The sequence below is a fragment of the Dermacentor andersoni genome, chromosome 3 (genome assembly GCF_023375885.2).
Source record: "Dermacentor andersoni chromosome 3, qqDerAnde1_hic_scaffold, whole genome shotgun sequence".
Classification (NCBI taxonomy): domain Eukaryota; kingdom Metazoa; phylum Arthropoda; class Arachnida; order Ixodida; family Ixodidae; genus Dermacentor; species Dermacentor andersoni.
Window position 1 is genome coordinate 188748502 of NC_092816.1, and position 21323 is coordinate 188769824.

The following is a 21323-nucleotide window of genomic DNA, read 5'->3' on the forward strand; positions in this document are numbered from 1 at the left end:
GGCCACGTGTTAAAGAGCTTAGGAGATGATGCCTAATCTGCTAATCTGCAAAGACGTGGACACCGTCGATGCCATCATCCAAGAGTGCGAGCGCTTTGAGGCTGCCAAAAGTCGACGCATTGCCCATCATTTCGCTCGACGTCAAAACACGACAGCAACGTGGTCGTGCGAAGACGTACCTGAGCCGTCGGCACCGCTCACCGTAGAACATGTGAGGATCATACGACGTGAACTTGAGGCTGTGTCTCCTGCTTCTACCAGTGGCCGTATTTGTGACCATACTATAGCTCCCAGATAGTGCCACTAGTTCAAGCTGTCGTTCATCGGGAGCTCTCCGATGCTGACCTGGACTCTGTGTGCGCCGCAGCTCCTTACCAGCTGATCGACCGCCGTCCCTCACTTCGGCACGCACGAGGTCAAAGGCTACCATTCCGTACTCGCTATCCAGCCGACTGAAGGACTGCTGATGACTGTCCCATTTGCTTCAACTGCCGTCGTATTGGACACGTGGCACTCCATTGTAACAGCCGGTGGTATTGGTATTAGGTGCCCTATGGACACAACAGTCGCCCCGACATGGATCATGGGCGATTTCAGCCCTACCGCGAGCCTTCCCGAACCACCGGCGACGATGCTTCCTCCATGCCGTATCGTCGTTCACCATCCCCACGTGTCACCAGTTCAGTTCGCCGTTGTCTCATGGCGAATCATCTCGCTCACCCCAGCATCTCTGACTGGGAACAAGTGGATTGCCGCAGCTACGGGCTACACGATACGATACGCTATGACGCGGGCACTGCCGACATGCTGTGCCACTGACGTTGCGGAATTCCTCCTTTAAGACGTTATTCTTCACCACGGTGCTCCTGGACAGCTGCTGACCGACCGTGGTCGCTCATTTCTGTCCCAAGTCATCGACGACATTCTTCATTCGTGTTCCATACGTCACAAGCTAAGCACGTGCACTGCCTTCCATCCGCAAACCAACGGGCTTACCCAGCGCCTTGACCGCATGCTGACCACAATGCTGTCCATGTTCGTTTCCTCGGACCACCGTGATTGGGACAGCACCTAGCCTTATGTGAGTTTTGCCTACAACTCGTCACGCAATGACACCACTGGCGTTTTTCCCTTTTATCTCTTGTTTGGTCGCCATCCCACATTGCCGTTGGAGACTTTTACCATCACCTGTGCACCCGGTTACAGACTACGCCCGCGATGCAGCTTTTCGGGCTGCAACGGCTCGCCAGATTCCACGGTATCGTCTCTCCATCTGTCCCAGAAGGCCCGCTACGATTGCCATCACAGAGTCGTTAATTACTCTCCGGGCTCTTTGGTCCTCCTCTGGGCGTCTTGCCGCCACGTTGGCTTGTCGTCAAAGTTTCTTTCCCGCTACTCCAGGCCTTAAGAGGGGCTACGCCAGATCAGTGATGTCACGTACGAGATCGCTCCATTGGACAGTCGATCATCTTCCGCGTCCGCCACTGATATCGTGCACGTCTCCCGACTTAAGCCTTCTGTTGCCGGACACGATCCTACGGCTCCTTAAGCGCCTAGACGGCGCTCTCGCCGGCGGGGTTCTATGTTACGCGCTATTCCCGCTCACTGAAGCACGCATCCTGCCGAGCATGGAAGAATGCGCCAGAACAACGGTGAAGACGACAATCAGAGTAGCGCTCGTGTTGTTCTGCCATCGAGCCTGCAGCCGTCTCTGGCTGTATGTATATTGTATATACAATTTTCTATCCCTTTTGGCTACTATCATCTCCGTGGCAATATGCCGGAAAAAAGTGTTTGCGCTTTATACTTTGTTTCTTAAATTCTAAAAGGACATGTATAGCCGCAACTGTTTCATTACACCATCTACACGTGGGCAGCAGACCACTCGCGACCAAGCATGAGTGAGTGGCCTATACAATCTGCACAATGAAACGTCCCGCCATCTCGCTCGCTTTTCATGTATAAAGATTTTTTTTTTAAGTTGTGACTGCAAACTGTAGAGATTTTACTGTGCAAACTACCTTGTATATTTTTCAAAGATAGCGGTAAGCTGCCGGTCATGATTTGGTAATGCCAGATGTAAGCCGACCACCTGGAACTGTAGTAAAACAAATGAAAAAAGCGCAGCACACTCCATATGGGCTTTCGTCTCGACAAGCTCTTTCCCCACCTCTGTCACTTGAGTTGTGGTCGTCGACGGCGCACAGGGAGTGGGATCATTTACGCTAGTAGAATAAACACGCAGCTGGCACACCTAACTACAGCAAAGCTCGGGGAGTGCAGAAAACCACCGGCGCCACCTTAGCTATGGCGCTTGACAGTGACCAAGCGCTTCAAACCTCCTTCGGTGGTGCACTTTCCTGGAACCGCCGCAGCCATTCTCCTCGCGCGCGGCAAACGGCCTGGTGTGAAAAGATTCACAGTTGCGCCGATTAGTTAAACAGGTGGCCTCCCCTAACGGGTGGCAAATGACCACGTTCCGCGTCTGACTTCCCTACCGGTGCTCTCGTGTGTGGCTTTGGAATGTGCGTGACACGGGCAGTTGCAATCACGCAATGGTGGCGATTGCGCTGGCACCATTACACCATGGGACCATTATGGGTGCGTCATCGCACGCAGGAGAACGTGCGGTTCCCTAAGGCACATGAGAAATGGTCAGTTTTGACTCTGATCTGAAGCACCAAACGAACGTTTTCGTATACGCTCCAGACAAGGCGTCGATGGTGGGCTAGAGAACAGTTATACCGTGCACCTCACTGACAGGTTTACTCGCTAACCAGTGTTTGCTATGATGCCCCAGGGCCTTCGGCTCCTGGTAATTTGGTCGCTTCGCGCGTGCGTTCGAGGACTGTCACCATAATTCGGACGTTCTCCCGCGTCCACGTTCTGCGTATATGTTTGGCCTATGAGCATTTTATTACAGCTGCTGCGCTTGCATGCCGTTTCTTAGAACTTCTGACAAATATGGGCGGCGTGACCTTGCGTCTATGTTGTATATTGTATAGTTTTGGTGAAGATTCTACGGTGAACTATGTTTTCAAAAATGTGTGCTCAGATGCTTAGTGAGTCGACTGCCCAATCATGCATGGTAGTTCTGGCAAACTCAAGGTATGGTGGACTGATTGTCGAGACACAAAACAAACGAACAATGATTCGTCAGTAAACATTTGTGGCGGAGCATTGGGTCTAGAAAATGCGGCTCCAGCGTTCCCACCGTCGTTATCGACGTGACTTTGGGTGCTATGCACCATCGGATCTGCCGAGATTGGTTTCTCTATGTTGCTCAAACCAATATTGCAACCGTTTGTAACCGATGCAACATTGAAAAGGTGGAAACTTGTAACCAAGCTTTGTAAAGACTTTGTAAATGCAAGTTTTCTTCGTCTATACATGAGCGTCTGCGTCATTCGAGCCAATTACCAAGCTATGCAGGCCGTCTCTGACGGAGCTCGCCGGACGCAGAAGCGGAGAGGGAGGTGGAGAACAATGCATCATCACCGAATCATTCACTGCAGTCGTACGCACTTGTGAAATTCCCTTTGATGATAAAGTGCAGTTGTGAGCATTCGACCAAGATAAACGCGCTCCCGCGCCGATTGTAGAGGCCAATGAAAAGTTATCGTTCTCCTGCCGGGCTACAGAGCAACACGTTTCTCTTTCGCATAATAATCTTAAATCCTACTCTTCCCCTTTGTCGGCCAAAGTCCTAAATAATTTGTAGCAAGTCATCTCCAGGGTTGCTAACAGATCGATATACATTCGTAATATTTTTAATTGTTCCGGTAGCTTTGCACGACCGCAGTAGAATCGCACTGCCGCGTATCTCCGCACTGTATGCGAAGACACGAGCTGCATTGCAGACATGTGCTTACATTACTTCTTTTGTAGTTGCACATTGTTTCGCCACTCAACCGCGTGCCAGATGAAAGGTGCCCCAGACAGAAGCACACAAATGCCTCCCTGTATGCTCACAAGCAAGACTACCTTATTGCTTACTTTGTATATATCGGGAGCATGAAAATATCTACTGGTGCTCGTATTTTCCGGCCGCGATCACGCTGAAGGCGTACCACCAGTGCTATTGCTTTGTGGAATACTTACGTCAGAGTACTTCTCCCACCTGGGCGACTCCATCATAGCCGTGAAGACGTCGAACACGACCAAGCAGTCAGAGAAGATCAGGAAGCATTCGCCGCCGGGCGCCAAGAGCGTCTCGACATTCGTCAGAGCACGGCGATGCTCCGCTATCCAGTGGAAGGCGAGGAAGGAGTAGACTCTCTGGAAATGACCTTCCACCTGCACGAACCTTGTTACGTCCTCGTCCGCGAGGATGTCCAGTTTGCGGTACTCAATCCGAGGGTACCCGCGGTTTTCTGCTGCAAATTTCAGCATAGCCTCCGAGTTGTCGACCGCTACGAGCCTCTTGCACCAAGACGGCAGGCGTGGCAGCAGATGCTTCCTTGTGAAGCTGCATGTGTGGAACGTTCTTATAGCTCTTGCAAGTCTCCTGATTGCACTAACGCGCTATTAGCATAAACGGAGGCCGCAAGTTGTTGACAGATGATGAAGGCAGTAAACAACACTAACTTCAAATTTATTTCGATATGTGCGCAAGATGTAAAATTGTGAGGAGTGAGCGACGGTTCAAAAGAGATGAAGAAACATAAGGACCATCGTAAAGAAAAAAATGAAACAGCGTAAGTGAAATCGACGTGTGTGTTTCTAAAGTTCTGGCTTTTCTATCGCACTTGTAACTTCGGCCGTATTAGTAATGAATGTCCGTACCAAGTGACAGTCATAACGATAGCTATTGTCACCCTGCTATCTTCGCACAAATAAGAATTACAGTTTTTTGCGTGTGTATATGTTTAACGCGACACAGACGAGGGACAAGAAATGGACGACACGAGCGATGATTTACAACTGAAAGTTTATTGCTGGACGAATCATAACGAGGACTCAGTCACATGGTGGGTACAAGATATGTAAGGGTGTCCAGAAATCTGGCCATTCAACAAATACTGTTTGTTTTTGGTGCACTGAAAGAGATGCTTGGCTAACAAACTAGGTGGAAGCTATGTGCATGTGATATGCTTCAACTATTTCCACGCTTGTTTGATTTTATTTTTTTGTGCAGCTTTCTGGTTTGGTGAAACAGGGGGTCGCATTGGCAGCGCCTGTAATGTGCAATCAGATTTGAGCTTGTAGAAATCCTGACAGCACTGTGGGGCTCTCCAACACGAACATTTAAGCAGTCTCCAGTCTGTCCGTAATATACTTTGCCGCACGATAGTGGTATGGCATATACCACCTTTACTGAACACGAGTCGAACTGCCGCGTGTACTTCATCTGACACGAAGTTGTCGATGTCTTCCGAGGTTTATTCAAATCTGGCCGTACAGTCCAAGCGTTGTCCAATGCAACCCCCTGTTTCACAAACTACAGTGCTGTTTGGAAATGGAAATAAAAAAACGCCGAGAGATAGTCGAGGCAGATCACATACACATACGTATTTGTTTAACACACGAGGCGGAATCTATTTCGCTGCATCAAAAAGAAGGGGTATTTTTGAATGGCCCGATTTCTCGGCACCCTTGCATAGTTGGTACGCACCACATGACCTAAGCGTCACGTGACGATTTGCCAAGCTATAAATTTTTACTTGTCGGTCAGCGCTCGTGAGCGCTGACCGACATTCCTTGTCCCTCGTCTGTGTCACGCTACACGTGTATGTGAAGATGTTAACATACCAACTCGCCGACTTGCTGCGTTGAAACAATTAAAATCGCAGTACGCCCAAGTATGAGCAGTTCTCTCTTCACCCCTTCAACTACAACGAACTTTAAAGTCTAGCGACTTTGGAATCCTAATTAGGATTCCAAAATCAAATTAATTTTCGCCTCTTCCTACTGTGGCTACAAAAATATTTGTTGCTTTCTATGCTTGCGCTATTGTGTCGTAAGGCGCACTGTTTTCATCAGCTCGTCGCAACGCATGTGAGAATAATGTGCCAGCTGTTACTAACACTTCGCCGATAAAGTAGACATAAAGAACCAGCATACTTCAGCCTTCCAGCCTTCACCGTACCTTCCCGAGCCGCAACCAATGTCCAGGAACTGGCTTTCCTCCTTAGTTGGGGCCTCGTCCTCTGCCTTTCCGACACTGAGGTCAGCGCTGTTCAGGAAAGCCTGTTCGAACGAGTCCAACAAGGCAGCGACGGCGGGTGCAACGGGTGCAGAGGCTGCGTCATACAGTTGCACACACCTCGCCACGCCGTACGTGTCCACAGCGTCACCGCTGGTTTTATTTCTTGGTCCCGGAGTAGACATGCTGGTATAAAAAAAAAAATAAGCATGATAGGTCATATCATCCACGTTAATTATCCAATCGTGCTAATAACGTTGATTGAATAATGAATTTTCTTGGCGCGAGAGCCAGCTCTGGACAAAGAGCGCCGAACACATGGCGTAATGAATGGGCAATAATAAATGAAAGATTGGTGTAGCGTGACTGTAAAGGGGCCTAAAATCGGTTGCTCTGAATTGTCTAAAATATCAATATAACAAAAATAATGACAATCGTCAGTGATGTGTGCTAGGATCATAAACGTTTTGCGACGAAAGTATGACTAGTAAGTCGTATAGGTGGCAGTATCACTGGTACCTGTACCGGCCCCTCGGACGCTAGGGCTAGGAGGCACGTGTTCTGCAAGTATGCGTGTATTGCAGCTACAAAGTCTAACTGGACGCCATGCTACAAATAACCTAGCCAAATAATTTATAATATGTCCGTTTCTGCTAAAATGTTCAGCACCGTGTTAAAACGCGGTCCGTTGCTGAGAAAAAGTGCTAGGTGGAGAAACATGTGCTCACAACACAACAAGGAAGTACTTTTTTCTCCTTGCTTCTATTTCAGCGCACTCAAGAACAACGTGGATAACTGTAAGGCTAATGTCATACCTGCTAAATCTAGTAGGTGTGGCGATATGGCAATGTGGCTGTGTGGTAGCAGGTAAGCGAGAGTGATGTAGGTGTGCACTTTCGTGTGTATTTTTTCCCTAGGGTATAACCAGTTCCCTAACTTTGGTTTTATCGTGTGTAGCATGTTTGATACGTCGGTAATCCACTGCTTTTGCCAATTCTTCCTTATCTGGTGCCGCGAGAAGGGTGTAAAGCCGGTAGCCACTATGGGTTCATTTATGTCTGTGAGGGAAGGCTACTGATCTAGCGTTTTCGTCATAGCCTACATTTCGTTGTACGCATCTGTGGCAAGGTACCAATGAAGGATATTTACTTGGTTGCACATGTACGCTGCAAATAGTAATGAGAACAGTTCATTAAGCAACGGAGTCATGTTTCTGCCAGCTCGTTAGGGTTCTAACGCTGCCCAATGAGTTTGTGAACACCGTAGCTTCGGCGACATTTGTCTGCTTTATGGGTTTGACGACCAAGAATATCGCGAATTGTTTCGAAGTGAATATTGTCACGTGGTGGTGACGTTGAAGAACACAGTAGCAGTACTGTGAACGACAAAACTAACTTTTATTGGGCGAACCTGTGCCCACAAAACAGGCTACACTTATAGCACAACGATAGCGGCGAACACGGCTGGCGATCGTCGAAAATCTGATCAGCGGGTCAAGTGCGTCGGCTTTTATACAGCAGTCGTCGAATGTTCCAGACTAATAGTCGGGCCCCGCGAGCCTTCCACAAAGTTCTACACCATTCGCGTCAGGCGATGAAATCAGATAACATAAGGTTCGGCGACAACAGACAGCGCATAGAAGCATCGATAACTTTCCAGAAACTTCGGATACATGCAGGCGCGTCCCGCGCTGTACGATAACATTTGTTAGCTGGTGGAACATGTCACCCGATAAAGACAAATAAGTATACGTGTCAATATCCCCCTCTTAAAAGCATCGACCCGATGCTGCAAACAAACGAAAGTAATAAAGAAGAGCACTCGTAGCAAAGAAAACAACAAAATGAGGAAAGTTCGTCAGCGTCCATAAAAGGGTTTAAGACGCACTACGTGGACCACTTCAGATCGTGCGCGGCGCCGCTGTGAATGCGAAATGCCGTCTGGCACGACCTCATAGTCCAGTGCGCCAGTACGTCGGATGACCTTGTAGGGTCCGAAATAGCGCCGCAGTAGTTTCTCACTGAGTCCTCGTCGGCGTATCGGGGTCGAAACCCCAACACGTACTCGACGAAGCGCAGTCGGAGGTTGTAGTGTCGGCTGTCGGTCCTCTGCTGGTTCTTGATCCGTAGGCGGGCGAGCTGTCGGGCTTCTTCGGCGCGCTGGAGATAGGTAGCGACGTCAACATTCTCTTCGTCAGTGACGTGCGGCAGCATTGCGTCGAGCGTCGTCGTCGAGTTCCTGCCGTAAACCAACTTGAACGGCGTGATGTGTGTTTTTTCTTGCACCGCCGTGTTGTAAGCGAAGGTTACATAAGGCAGGACCGCGTCCCACGTCTTATGCTCGACGTCGACGTTCATTGCTGGCATGTCGGCGAAAGTCTTGTTCAGGCGCTCCGCGAGACCATTCGTCTGCGGGTGGTAGGCAGTTGTCCTCCTGTGACTTGTCTGGCTGTATTGCAGAATGGCTTGCGTGAGCTCTGCTGTAAAAGCCGTTCCTCTGTCGGTGATGAGGACTTCTGGGGCACCATGTCGCAGCAGGATGTTCTCGACAAAAAATTTCGCCACTTCGGCTGCGCGGGTGAGATAGTCCGTCGCTACGACGATACGCTTATTCCCGGATGTTGACGTCGGAAACGGTCCCAACAAATCCATCCCGATCTGCTGGAATGGTCGGCGAGGAGGTTCGATCGGCAGTAGTAATCCTGCTGGCCTTGTCGGTGGTGTCTTGCGTCGCTGACAGTCTCGGTATGTCTTGACGTAACGGGCGACGTCGGCGGTCAGACGCGGCCAGTAATACCTTTCCTGTATTCTAGACAGCGTCCGGGATAATCCGAGGTGGCCAGCGGTTGGATCGTCGTGTAGGGCGTGCAGTACTTCTGGGCGGAGCGCTGACGGTACAAGAAGGTAGCTGGCGCGGACTGGTGAGAAGTTCTTGTTCACGAGCAGGTTGTTTTGTAGCGTGAACGAAGACAACCCACGCTTAAATGTCCTAGGGACAACGTCGGTGTTCCCTTCCAAATACTCGACGAGCACATTTAGCCCTGGGTCTGCTCGTTGCTGTTCAGCGAAGTCTTCCGTGCTTAAAATGCCAAGGAAGGCGTCGTCATCTTCTTCATCTTGCGGTGGCGAGTCAATGGGGTCGCGTGATAGGCAATCGGCATCAGAGTGTTTTCGTCTGGACTTATAGGTTACAGTGATATCATATTCTTGCAGTCTTAGGCTCCACTGCGCCAGCCGTCCTGAAGGATCCTTTAAATTCGCTAGCCAACACAAGGCGTGATGGTCGCTGACGACTTTGAATGGCCTGGCATATAGGTAAGGGCTAAATTTCGCTATAGCCCAAACGGTGGCGAGGCATTCCTTTTCGGTAGTAGAGTAATTGCCTTCCGCCTTTGACAACGACCGGCTAGCGTAAGCTATCACGTGTTCATGTCCATCTTTTCTCTGGACTAGGACTGCACCGAGGCCTAGGCTACTGGCGTCAGTGTGGATTTCGGTATCGGCGTCCTCGTCGAAGTGCGCAAGTACGGGCGGTGACTGCATGCGTCGTTTGAATTCTTGAAATGCGTCGGCCTGCGGCGTTTCCCACTTGAACTCGACGTCACATTTAGTTAGCTGTGTCAGCGGCTCAGCGATGCGTGAAAAGACCTTGACAAAGCGCCTTTAGTAGGCACACATGCCAAGGAATCTACGCACTGCCTTCTTGTCGACGGGCTGTGGGAACTTTTCGATGGCAGCTGTCTTCTGCGGGTCGGGGCAGACTCCAGACTTGCTGAAGACGTGGCCTAGGAACAGAAGTTCATCGTAAGCGAAGCGGCACTTTTCTGGCTTCAGAGTGAGCCCTGATGACTTGATGGCCTCTAGTACTGTCGCTAGCCGCCTAAGGTGATCATCGAAATTTCCGGCGAAGACGACGACGTCATCCAAGTAAACAAGACAGGTCTGCCACTTCAATCGTGCTAACACCCTGTCCATAACGCGCTGGAACGTTGCAGACGCCGAGCACAGTCCGAATGGCATGACCTTGAACTCGTAGAGGCCGTCTGGCGTGGTGAAGGCGGTCTTTTCGCGATCTCTTTCGTCGACTTCTATTTGCCAGTAGCCAGACTTGAGATCCATCGACGAGAAGTATTTTGCGTTGCAGAGCCTATCTAATGCGTCGTCTATCCGTGGTAGGGGGTATACATCCTTCTTTGTGATCTTGTTCAGTCGACGATAATCGACGCAGAAACGTAAGGTTCCGTCCTTTTTCTTCACCAAGACAATAGGGGATGCCCACGGAGCTTTCGACGGCTGGATGATGTCGTCGCGCAGCATTCCGTCGACTTGTTCTCTTATAGCCTCAGGTTCTCGCCGCGAAACTCGGTAAGGGCTCTGGCGGAGTGGTCTAGCGCACTCCTCGGTGATTATGCGATGCTTTGCGACTGGTGTCTGTCGAATCCTTGATGATGTCGAGAAGCAGCCTTTCTATCGTCGGAGAAGACTTCTGATCTGTTGTTGCTTACTCACAGGAAGACTTGGATTAATGTCGTAGTCTGGTTCGGGAACCATGGTCGTCGGGGTAGATGCGGCGGAATCCGAGAGGGCAAATGCATTACTGGTTTCCCGAATTTTGTCGATGTACGTGATCGTCGTGCCCTTGTTGATGTGCTCGAACTCCTGGCTGAAGTTTGTCAGCAACACTTCAGTTTTCCCTCCGTGCAGTCGAAGGATCCCTCTTGCGACGCAAATTTCACGGTCGAGCAGCAAACGTTGGTCGCCTTCGATGACGCCTTCTACGTCAGCGGGTGTTTCAGTGCCGACCGAAATAACAATGCTCGAGCGAGGCGGGATGCTCACTTGATCTTCGAGCACACTCAAGGCGCGGTGACTAGGAAGGCTCTCCGGCGGTATCGCATGATCTTCCGACAGCGTTATTGACTTCGACTTCAGGTCGATGATTGCGCCGTGTTGGTTCAGGAAGTCCATACCGAGAATGACGTCTCGTGAACACTGTTGGAGGATAACGAAGGTGGCAGGGTAAGTCCGGTCATGAACGGAAATTCTTGCCGTGCAGATTCCAGTCGGCGTGATGAGGTGTCCTCCAGTGGTCTAAATTTGAGGGCCTTCCCATGCAGTTTATACTTTCTTCAACTGGACGGCGATGTGTCCACTCATGACGGAGTAATCAGCCCCTGTGTCCACTAAGGCGGTAATTGCTTGGCCGTCGAGAAGCACGGCGAGGTCGGTGGTTTTTTGTCTTGCGTTACAGTTAGGCCTCGGCGTCGGATCACGGCTGCGTCGCGTTGACCTGTGGTTGGTACGTGGCGTCGTCAGGTGGTCTTTCGTCAGCGTGTTCTTTCCTGCCAGAATTCGTCGGGACGGCGGTGTGTCGTCGTTGTTATATCGTCGAAATAGGCTTTTCGGCGTCTTCGTCGGCGGCGGAGGATCTTCGTCAGTTCGACGAACAGCAACCGCACCTCCATCGGTTGCTGCTTTTAGTTTTCCGGATATGGGCACGCTGACCGGCCCCGGCCTGGGCTAGTGTATGGTCGGCGCTGCGGCGTCAGGTAGCGGCCTGGTGATGGCGAACGCGACGGTCGTGGAGAGCTCCACTGAATAGCGGCGGGGTAGTCAGCGATATCGCAAGGGCGTTCACCTTGCTGCGGGCATGGAGCGTTGACAGCGAACCCTCGCAGTCCCAAGTCGCGGTATGGGCATCGGCGGTAAACATGGCCGGCTTCTCCGCAGTGATAGCAGAGCGGGCGGTGGTCGGGGGCTCGCCAAATGTCCGTCTTCCTCACGTAGGTGGGCTGGGCGATGGGTGGGCGTGCTGGCGGCGGCGGCGGCGGCGGCGGCGGACGAGGGAATTGCGGCGTTACAGGGCCCTGGCGCGGTCGCGGAGGGGGGCCTTGACGGCGTGCAACGGCGGCGTAGGTCATCGCTTCTGGCTGGGGCTGCGTTAATTGAGGTTGCACCTCAGGAAACCCAAGTGATCGCTGAACCTCATCTTTCACGATTTCGACGATCGAGGCCACTTGAGGCTGCGACGGAGGCAGGACCTTGCGCAGTTCTTCGCGCACAATGGCCCTGATGGTCTCCTGAAGGTCTTCGGAACCCAGTCCTTGGACGGCGTACTGCGGCGTGAGCCCCTGGTGGTTATATTGCCGGGTGCGCATCTCCAGAGTTTTCTCGATCGTCGATGCCTCTGCAAAAAACTCAGCTACAGTCTTCGGCGGGTTACGAATGTCCGGCGAAAAGTTCTTGCTTGGCGCCCCTCATCAGGAAGTGGACTGTTTTCTCCTCCGACATTTCCGGGTTGGCGTGCCGGAAAAGACGGGCCATCTCCTCCGTGAAGATCCCGATCGTCTCGTTTGGCAGCTGCACTCTGGTTTCTAGTAGTGCTTGGGCTCGCGCTTTTCGCACGACGCTTGTAAACGTTTGCAAGAAGCCGCTTTGGAACAGGCCCCACGTCGTTATGGTGGCTTCTCGATTCTCGAACCAGGTCCTGGCGGCGTCTTCCAATGCAAAATACACATGTCGCAGCTTGTCGTCGCTGTCCCAACTGTTAAACGTAGAGACCCTCTCATACGTCTCGAGCCAGCTTTCCGGGTCCTCAAGCGTGGAACCGCGGAATGTCGGTGGCTCCCTGGGCTGCTGCAAAACTATTGGGGCCGCTGAGGCTGCCATTGGGGCTGTCTTCTTGGTCGTCTCTGGTAGAATTCCGTTTTCCGGAGGAAGCTGCTGTAGCCAGCGGCTTGCTCGATGTTCCGGGAATTTGCGGTCCGGGCGTGAATTACGGCTTGTCGGGGGCGTCCGGTACATGAACGTAAAGCACCTCCACCAGATGTCACGTGGTGGTGACGTTAAAGGACACAGTATAAATACTGTGAACGACAAAACTAACTTTTATTGGGCGAACCTGTGCCCACAACACAGGCTAAGCATATAGCACAACGATAGCGGCGAACACGGTCGGCGACCGTCGAAAATCTGATCAGCGGGTCAAGTGCGTCGGCTTTTATGCACCAGTCGTCGAATGTTCCAGAGTAATCGCTGGGACCCGCGTGCCTTCCATAAAGTTCTACACCATTCGCGTCAGGCGATGAAATCAGATAACATAAGGTTCGGCGACAACAGACAGCGAATAGAAGCATCGATAACTTTCCAGAAACTTCGGATACATGCAGGCGCGTCCCGCGCTGTACGACAACATTTGTTAGGCGGTGAAACATGTCACCGAATAAAGACAAATAAGTATACGTGTCAATATACTGGTGGTGTGGGTATTTAATGCGCCGGATCTTGAAAACGACGCTACCAGAGTTGCATAATGCACACAAGCGGGAGACTGGAAATCCCCTATGTAAATTTCAGCAGTACTTCTCTTGAAGTTCAAGAAGGGCGAGCGTATATGGTTCTACTTTCAGGATATGGAAGAGAGCTAAATATGGTTCTTTGGATATGTACGGACCATTAATTCGGCTCCATATACAGTCTTTCTATAGAACTAATTCTGAAGGCACCTGTAACCAGGCGAAGAAAGAGATAGCAAGCAGGATCCAGCATCATTAACGCGCTCCGAGCACAGCACATGTCACACGATTTATTGACGTCTAGCCGTCAAGGAACGACGAGGAACCTCAAAGGTGAGCGTCAAGAAACGGTGGTTGTCAAGCGGCCAAAAATCCCAGCAAGCGCAAGCTCGGGTCGCGTCGCTACCGCTAATACTGTGGCTTGCTTGCTTGGCTGCTTCGTCGTCATCTTGCCTTCTTCATTACATTGGCCTCCGGGGAATAGCATAGCCATCCTGGTGACTTAAGGCGTTGACAGCATAGCGGGGCCATAATATGGCTCGAGGCGACTCACATGGAAGACTTCCCGACCACGACGACGTAAGTCTTCGGACAGTGTTAAAGGTTCAACCTCATTATTGACTGGAGATGTCTGAGCGAGGATGTGGTAGAGCCCAAGATATCGGGCCAGTCATTTAGAGGAAAGCTCAGGAGCACTCGGAGTTCAAGCCAAAGGAGCGCACCGGTCGCGAAAGTAGGGAGAGGTCAGTCGGTGTCGTGCCTTAGCTGCTGGTGACTTTGGTCCTCGGTTGTCAATGAACGGGCCAATTTCGAGACAATCTTCGGCGTACTTGGCAAAATCAGATGGGAGTATATTCAGAGGAGTCAGGTGTGTATGGAAGCGTAGTGTCCAGCGTGCATGATGGCTCGCGTCCGTACAAGAGAAAGAACGGCGAGAATTCTGTGGTGACGTGCGTATCAGTCTAGTACGCATATGTGACGAGTGGAAAGACGGTGTCCCGATTGGTTGGGTCCGATGCGGCGTACCATGTCAGCACATCACCGAGAGTGCGATTAAATAGTTCACTTAGCCCATTCGTTTGAGGATGGCATGCAGTTGCCATGTGATGAACGATGTTGCACTGAACGAGCAAGGCTTGAATAGCAGTTGACAGGAAAACATGTCCTCTGTCACTCAAGAGTTCACGGGGAGCATCATGTAGCAGAACGAAGTTGCGTAAGATGAAAAACGCAACGTCTCTCGTTGTGGCTGTAGGCAAAGCTGCAGTCTCTGCGTAACGCGTGAGGTGGTCCACGCCGACAATTATCCACTTATTTACAGAGGTGGTCGAGGGAAGCGGGCCGTATAAGTCGATACCGACGCGGTGAAATGGACGGGCCGGCCAAGGCAGAGGCTGAAGTGTACCGGCCGGGCGTTGAGGTGGAGCCTTGCGCCGCTGACAGGCAGTGCAAGCACGTATGTACTTGTACACAAAGGTATACATTCCGCGCCAGTAGTATCGCTGACGCTGGCGGTTGCATGTCTTGAGAACACCGGCGTGAGCACTTTGCGGGTCGGTGTGGAAAGCAGTGCACATTTTCGTTCGCATGTGGCGGCGTACCACTAGCATCCACCTCCGGCCATTAGAGGCGTAATTTCGCCGATAGAGGAGATCGTCTCGAATACTGACCGGGGTGGCTTGGCGACGGAGAGTTCTTGAACCTGGATAAACTGATGAATTATAGTTACACCCACCATCTGTCTTTGAACTGTGGGTGAAACTATGTTGGTCAGAGCGGACAATGCCTTAATAACAGGCTACGGAAGCATCGCTACAATGTGATTGAAATTAGTGGGATCTCTGGATGCCTACCGTAGGAATTGCACGCGTAATCAGCAGACGCCACAAATACGGTCACGTGTGAACCGGTATATGGTGCACGCTCAATCGTCAGCAGAAATTGTAATCAGTTAACCCGGGAAATCATCGAAGCGGAATTGATTGACAGGTGTGGTGACACCTGTGTGCCAAAACCACCCATCGAACTTTCCAGCAAGGAGCTATCCTTCTTGCACAGAGATAGCTATTTTCTGCGGGCAGCGCACACGTGATGTGTCACAGGTGCTGCCATATAAGCGGTCACTTGCTTCAATATAAAACAATGTTGTAAGCCTGTGCTCGTGTGTCTCAGCCTCTTCTTCGTCCTCGTATCGAACATTGCCCTCACGAATTCATTCTGGGTCTGTATTTTCTCGCCACTCATTCTGCCCTCATTGAGTGTTCCGCCGGCTCACTTTGCCCTGACTTGCCTCCCCTTGCCGACCCTGTGGACCCGCCTCAAATCCGTTTAAGCTGCATGAATTTTATTCGCCTCCCGCCTCAATATGTGGCACATGCCGACTTGTTTCCCACACCAGCTGTACCTGGCGGCAATTACTTGGTCGCACCAATTCCGGTCATTATGTTTACACATACACATGGTGTTACCGTTCCGCACACTCTGCTGACAATTACTGGCCACCGCAACTGCCTCCCACTTGTCTATTTCGCGCTAACAGAGCCGGTACTCCGTCAAGGTATCTCACAGGCTGAAATTAATGCTCTGCAGGATAGTCAGGTTGAGCCCGTCGAAGTCGAGGTCTGTTGCAGCTCAGCCCGTACCGCGACGTCATCCCACGGCAGTGGCGTCGACATCGCGAAGATGTTTTCCTCTCACTATACACCTGCTCAAGCTGAAGCTCTTTGCCGCGTTCTTGAAGGCTATCGCGACATTTTTTTTTTTTACTTTGACAATCGTTCCTTAGGCCAAACGCCCGTCGTGACTCGTCGCATAAATACTGGCGATGCGAACCCTATTCACCAACGTCCATATCGTGTTTCCGTGTCGGAACGAGCAATTATTCAGCAGGAAGGGAAACAGACGCTTGCGAAGGACATTATCGATCCTTCCTCTAGTCCCTGGCCTTCTCCCGTTGTCCGTGTCAAAAAGAACTATGGAACGTGCCGCTTTTGTGTAGATTTTGTGTAGATTCATTTATGCTCAGAGGTTGTTGTAGCCCATTCAGATATATATTGGGATCAGGTAATATTCCTCTCTTGTTTGAGAAGAGAACGCAGGTACTTTTTGGAAGGATTAGCTTAAATACATCCTCATCAGCCCCCTTACACAGTTTGTTCGGGCCAAGCTGTACCTGTCGCTCGCAGATTGCACAATTACGTGACCTGAATGCAATCTGCACATCGTCCACATGGTTATAATAAAAGGTAGTGCGTGGTATAACGGTATGCAAAGAACTCATTTTTGCAATGAAGAGAGCACTTCTCAACACACCATTTCGAGGTACACATATCTTCTGACTGAACAGCAGAAACAGGACGTTGCTACAACTTACATCAAACGTTCTGTTGTATAGGTATTTTTAATGACGCTCTGTAAGTCCACGGATACCCATTCCAGGCAAATAACGGAAAATTCCAAAGCGCCAAGTAGTATCCTAGGACTTCTCTGTGTCATAGCATACTGATAATAAAGATTGCTTGTGTATAAAGGCATCCAGGATATTCGCGTCCATGTGGACGAAGCTGTCGATCGAAGATCTACTTTCTCTAAATCCACACTGTGGGGAGTCTAATATTTTGTTATGTTCAACATAATGAATCAGGCACTCGTTTACTATTTCCGAATAGAGTTTGAAGAGACAGCTTGACAACAGTATAGTGTGGTATCTGCCCGCTAGAGACAGGTCATTGTTTTCTTTGAGAATTTAGATTACAATTGCTTGTTTCCAAGCGAACCGAATTTAACCCGTAGATCGTATGGCATTGAAAAGTAACAGGAGTGTTTGTTGGGCCTCAGGGTTTACGTGTAGAATAATTTCGTAGACTATTCTGTTGGTTTAAAAATCTGCCGTCACCTAAGCACTTATTTGTGAATGCGAAAGCATTAATGTCTAATTGATCGCCGCTAAGCGGCCCTTCGGGTTATAAACTCCTCGCAGCCAAGTCACTGCGTTAAGATTGTTGGCGAACGCCTCCTAGATAGCACGAGGCGCGTTCACTTCGATCTGTGACGTGATGCTACCTTGCCCGACTCCCATATAATCTAATGGGGACGTTCCCGAGTAAGCCGCAGTGGTTTTGGCGTCACCGCTTTCGTCACTCCGGGGTTGGTAGTAACAGTTTTGGCCCAGTAGCACGGTGCCATAAAGCCGAGTGCACAGGCCTGCTACCTAGGAGGCAGGCGAAATTTCGCTTCCAACGTAGTTGAAAGCTTGCGCGGACAAGGAACGCGTGGATAACACAGGCTTCCGAAAGCGAGGGTGACGTGGTGTCGCGGCAATGCCCTCTCCCCTCAGGCAATACCTGGTGCGCCAGCGTGGCAGCAGGTGTTCCTTTTCGCCCGCTCTACTACTTCGAGGCGCGCACGTGACATGGCGTCGCAGCCAATCGGAATTTAGTTGCCGTTTCGTTGCTACAGACGCCGCCTTTTTCGTTCAATGGGTCAGCTGATACTTTCGCAACAATAATAATGTCAGACTTTTTTGCGTAGATTTGGGGCGCGTTTTCCGAACTCTCAACATCGTGGGACTAAATTTGCGAAGTTCTTCAACGTCGTCAAGAGTGTGGAGGCAGTGCTGGCAGTATCCAAGAGACATGTATCTTAGATAATATCTTAGATAGACTTTGGGTATGGGTATCTTTATCTGTATCATGGCACGTCTGGCAAGACTTTTATCAGTACCTGCATTTCCGATGCATGAAAGAATGTATAGTGTATCTTAAGTACACGATAGTACTATCACAACGTTACTATGCGAAACTATAAACATTGACTGAACTCCGCTTCTGAAACTGATACTGCTGCTACTAAGCCACCTGAGCAAAATGAAAGGCAGCTACATTCTTTTGCCTTTCTGCCATAACACTCCAGCGAGGGCAGGCGATGAAGTCTGCGGGTCCCTATTGGTGGAGCCTAGTCACGTGGTGGTGATCGCGCAGTCTCGACAAAAAGAAGCTCGCGACTGTCTGCGCGCAGCCAACCTTTTGTTTTCTTGATGTTTTTGTTTTTAGCTGCGTCGGTGCCACGACATTTGCTCATAGCCACCGTACTGTGCTGCACACGCCAATGCGGGAGCGTCTTTCGCGCAAATTCTGATGCCATAATCGAGAGTAGATGTTAGCATAAAACGGCAACCGGCAAAGCAGATTGGTTGGAGATGATACTAGCCACAATCTCAAAATGGGTGTAGTGCATGTTCGCAATGGAACACCACAGCGCACCAAACCGCACTGCGCCATACTGTGCATTGGTCCATATGTACGCTGCCTAGCTAGAAGAATAAAACCGGCTGAATGCCGCACGACAGGCGGCGAAAGCCGCCAGGGAGACAGAGCGCACTGCCCGCTAGAAGACGAATGAATTTAATTCTGAGGTTTTCGCCAAAACTAAGATTTCAATATAAGGCACGTCGCAGTGGAGGATTCCGAAATAATTTTGACCACCAGGAGATTTTTAACGTGCCCCCAATGCACAAGACACGGGCGTTTTTGCGTTTCGCCTCCATCGAAATGCGGCAGCCGCGGCCGGCATCTGATGCCGCGACCTCGTGCTGAGCAGCGTAACACCATAACCGCTAAACCACTGCGGTGAGATGGATGGATGGTGGGATGTTACGAGCGTCCAATTTGGATCGGGGCGGTGGGTTGTGCCACCAAGCTCCTGCTATAATACTGCTTAATGTCTATACCTGGGTTAAAAAAGAAAAAAAAAAGCATGATGAATTCCAATAACCAAATTTTCTGACCCCCTATTGTGAACTTTGTTCTTGTAGGTCTCCGTTTTTTGTCGTTTCCCTACTTTTCTGCCACAAATCACCCAATCCCTCTTACTCTTACTAATATATACTGCTGTCATGTTCACTTCCCCCTCCTCTCGCTGAACCGAAGGGCTTCAAGGAAGGCAGTGGTGCGTAAATCGACCGCTGGGCAGATATCTTCACATTCTAGTAAAACATGCTCCGTCGTTTGCCTAGATTTACCGCAGCAAGCACGTGCTTCTTCCTACTTTTTATATCTCGCTTTATAGGTGCGTGTTCTAAGGCATCCTAATCAGGAGTGCCCGAAGGAGGAGCCACACAGCGTGGCGCCATCTCTCGAGGTGATGCAAGACCCGCGACGCGCAACTCACGGACCGCATCCGTTCAAAAGAGCCCTCAGCGCCAATAGATGATAATGAAGTCTATCGTGTCCTGTGTTTGCCTTGTAAACGTCGTTATTGCAAATGAGAAATAAAACTTCAGCGTATAGTAGAAGTTACAGCTTGAGTGATATCATGAACAAACATTAGGAAGAACTCGGAAGCAATATTTTCATTACTTCTTTGGGTTGTAACTAGCGTATGTAATGCGGTCTTGTACAAGGAGTTGGGGGCCAGGGATAGCATTTTTTTTAAGTTTTCACTGGTTGCCCGGGTGATCTCGTATTATTCTCGGAACTTGCGCGCATGTTCTCGTTTGAGTAGCGGATAACGACTCTGGCTTTTGGCCCAAGGTCACTTGAAAGTCGCCAGCAACGGGAGCTGAAAGCATTCCATGCTTTAAAATATCGTAGGTGGTTTAGGGCCCCTTTAAGAGGAAACTTTAGCTTGGGTCCTACTCCGGCGCGGCCTATTCAAATACATGTAAAACGCAGAAACCCTTTTCGGAGATAACCACTGGACCGATTTTAATGAACTTTGTTGCATTTGAGAGAAAAAGTTTAAATTCTAGTGGCTGTTGAAGCGGAATTTCAATTTAGGGCCTGAAGGTTGTTCAAAGAATTTTCAAAACTTCGAAAAATAGAAAGACGAAGTTTACAAGTTAATAGATATATCCATCAAGGATACGCATCGCGGTTCTGTAAATGGCATCCGTTAGATCATTCAAAGCAGACAAATTCTATATTTCAATTTATATCTTACGTGAATTCATTACGTTGGGTGCAAGAGTTCTGGAAAAGTTGTATTGCCATATTACACAATTTTTTAAGATTCCTTTGTAACATTTCAGTCTTGTCCGCTTTAGATGTAGTATGAGATGCAATTCACAGAATGGTGATATCAATTTTCATTGGTGAGTTGCAGAGTTGTAAACTTCATAGTTTCGTTTTCTGAAAATATGAGATTTTCGCGAATTTATAATAAAAAATGGACGACCTAAATCAAGAATTCGAAACGGACAGTCACTAGATTTTAAGTTTTTCTTTTAATTGTAACAAACCTCGTCAAATTTGTTGCAGTGGTTGCCGAGAAGAACGAATTATCCTTTGACGTGTGTTCAGATAGGAACACCCGAGTTAAAGCTTCTAAAGGCACGTCGCTACAAGTATCCCTACAGTCTCAGCAGATCCCTTAAGCACAAGGCCTGGAAGCACGTGCCTTTGAAGCCGCTACTATCGCAGCAGCAGCCTCTGGTGAGAGGTTGTGCTACGAGTCTTATGGAAATATAACGTGAAATAAATCAACATATCGTGAAAAGTCTCAATCTTATTTATGGTAAAAAAACAGTTCAGTTCTAAGAACTAATGCCTGATGAAGCGTGACAACGGGACGCTAAAGGAAAGCGCTACTATTGCGATAGTAACTATAAGGACACACCAAGGGCATTTGTATCGTCGTCGTCGTCACTGTGATGTTCCGTATAATGTCCAAACGCGATAACATCGACGCCGCGCGCCGTACGCTGTATGTACGAGTGAATGCTTGCGAGGGTCAGCTGATGATCGCGGCTCAATCTCGTGCGCGCGAGCGAGGCTGGCGCGGCAGAAGCGCGGCGTGTTCTTTTGCACGCGAAACCTGGGAGGAGGCGACAGAAAAGCTGGGGGGGGGGAGGGGTGGTATTGTACTCCGGCGGCTGCTGCTTGCGCG

The 21323-nt window shown here is 49.9% G+C and overlaps 1 protein-coding gene across 1 annotated transcript in view; it reads right to left on the minus strand.

The window, feature by feature from the left end:
- Positions 1 to 21323, minus strand: part of LOC126524415 (juvenile hormone acid O-methyltransferase-like) — a 74135-nt gene that overhangs the window by 25208 nt on the left and 27604 nt on the right. Inside the window, exons 2-3 of the mRNA XM_050172734.3 lie at positions 6089 to 6331; positions 4102 to 4468 (exon numbers count right to left, since the gene is read on the minus strand). Coding sequence (XP_050028691.1) covers positions 4102 to 4468; positions 6089 to 6330 — 609 coding nt within the window. The 5' untranslated portion in view covers position 6331. The remainder of the gene's footprint in view (positions 1 to 4101; positions 4469 to 6088; positions 6332 to 21323) is intronic.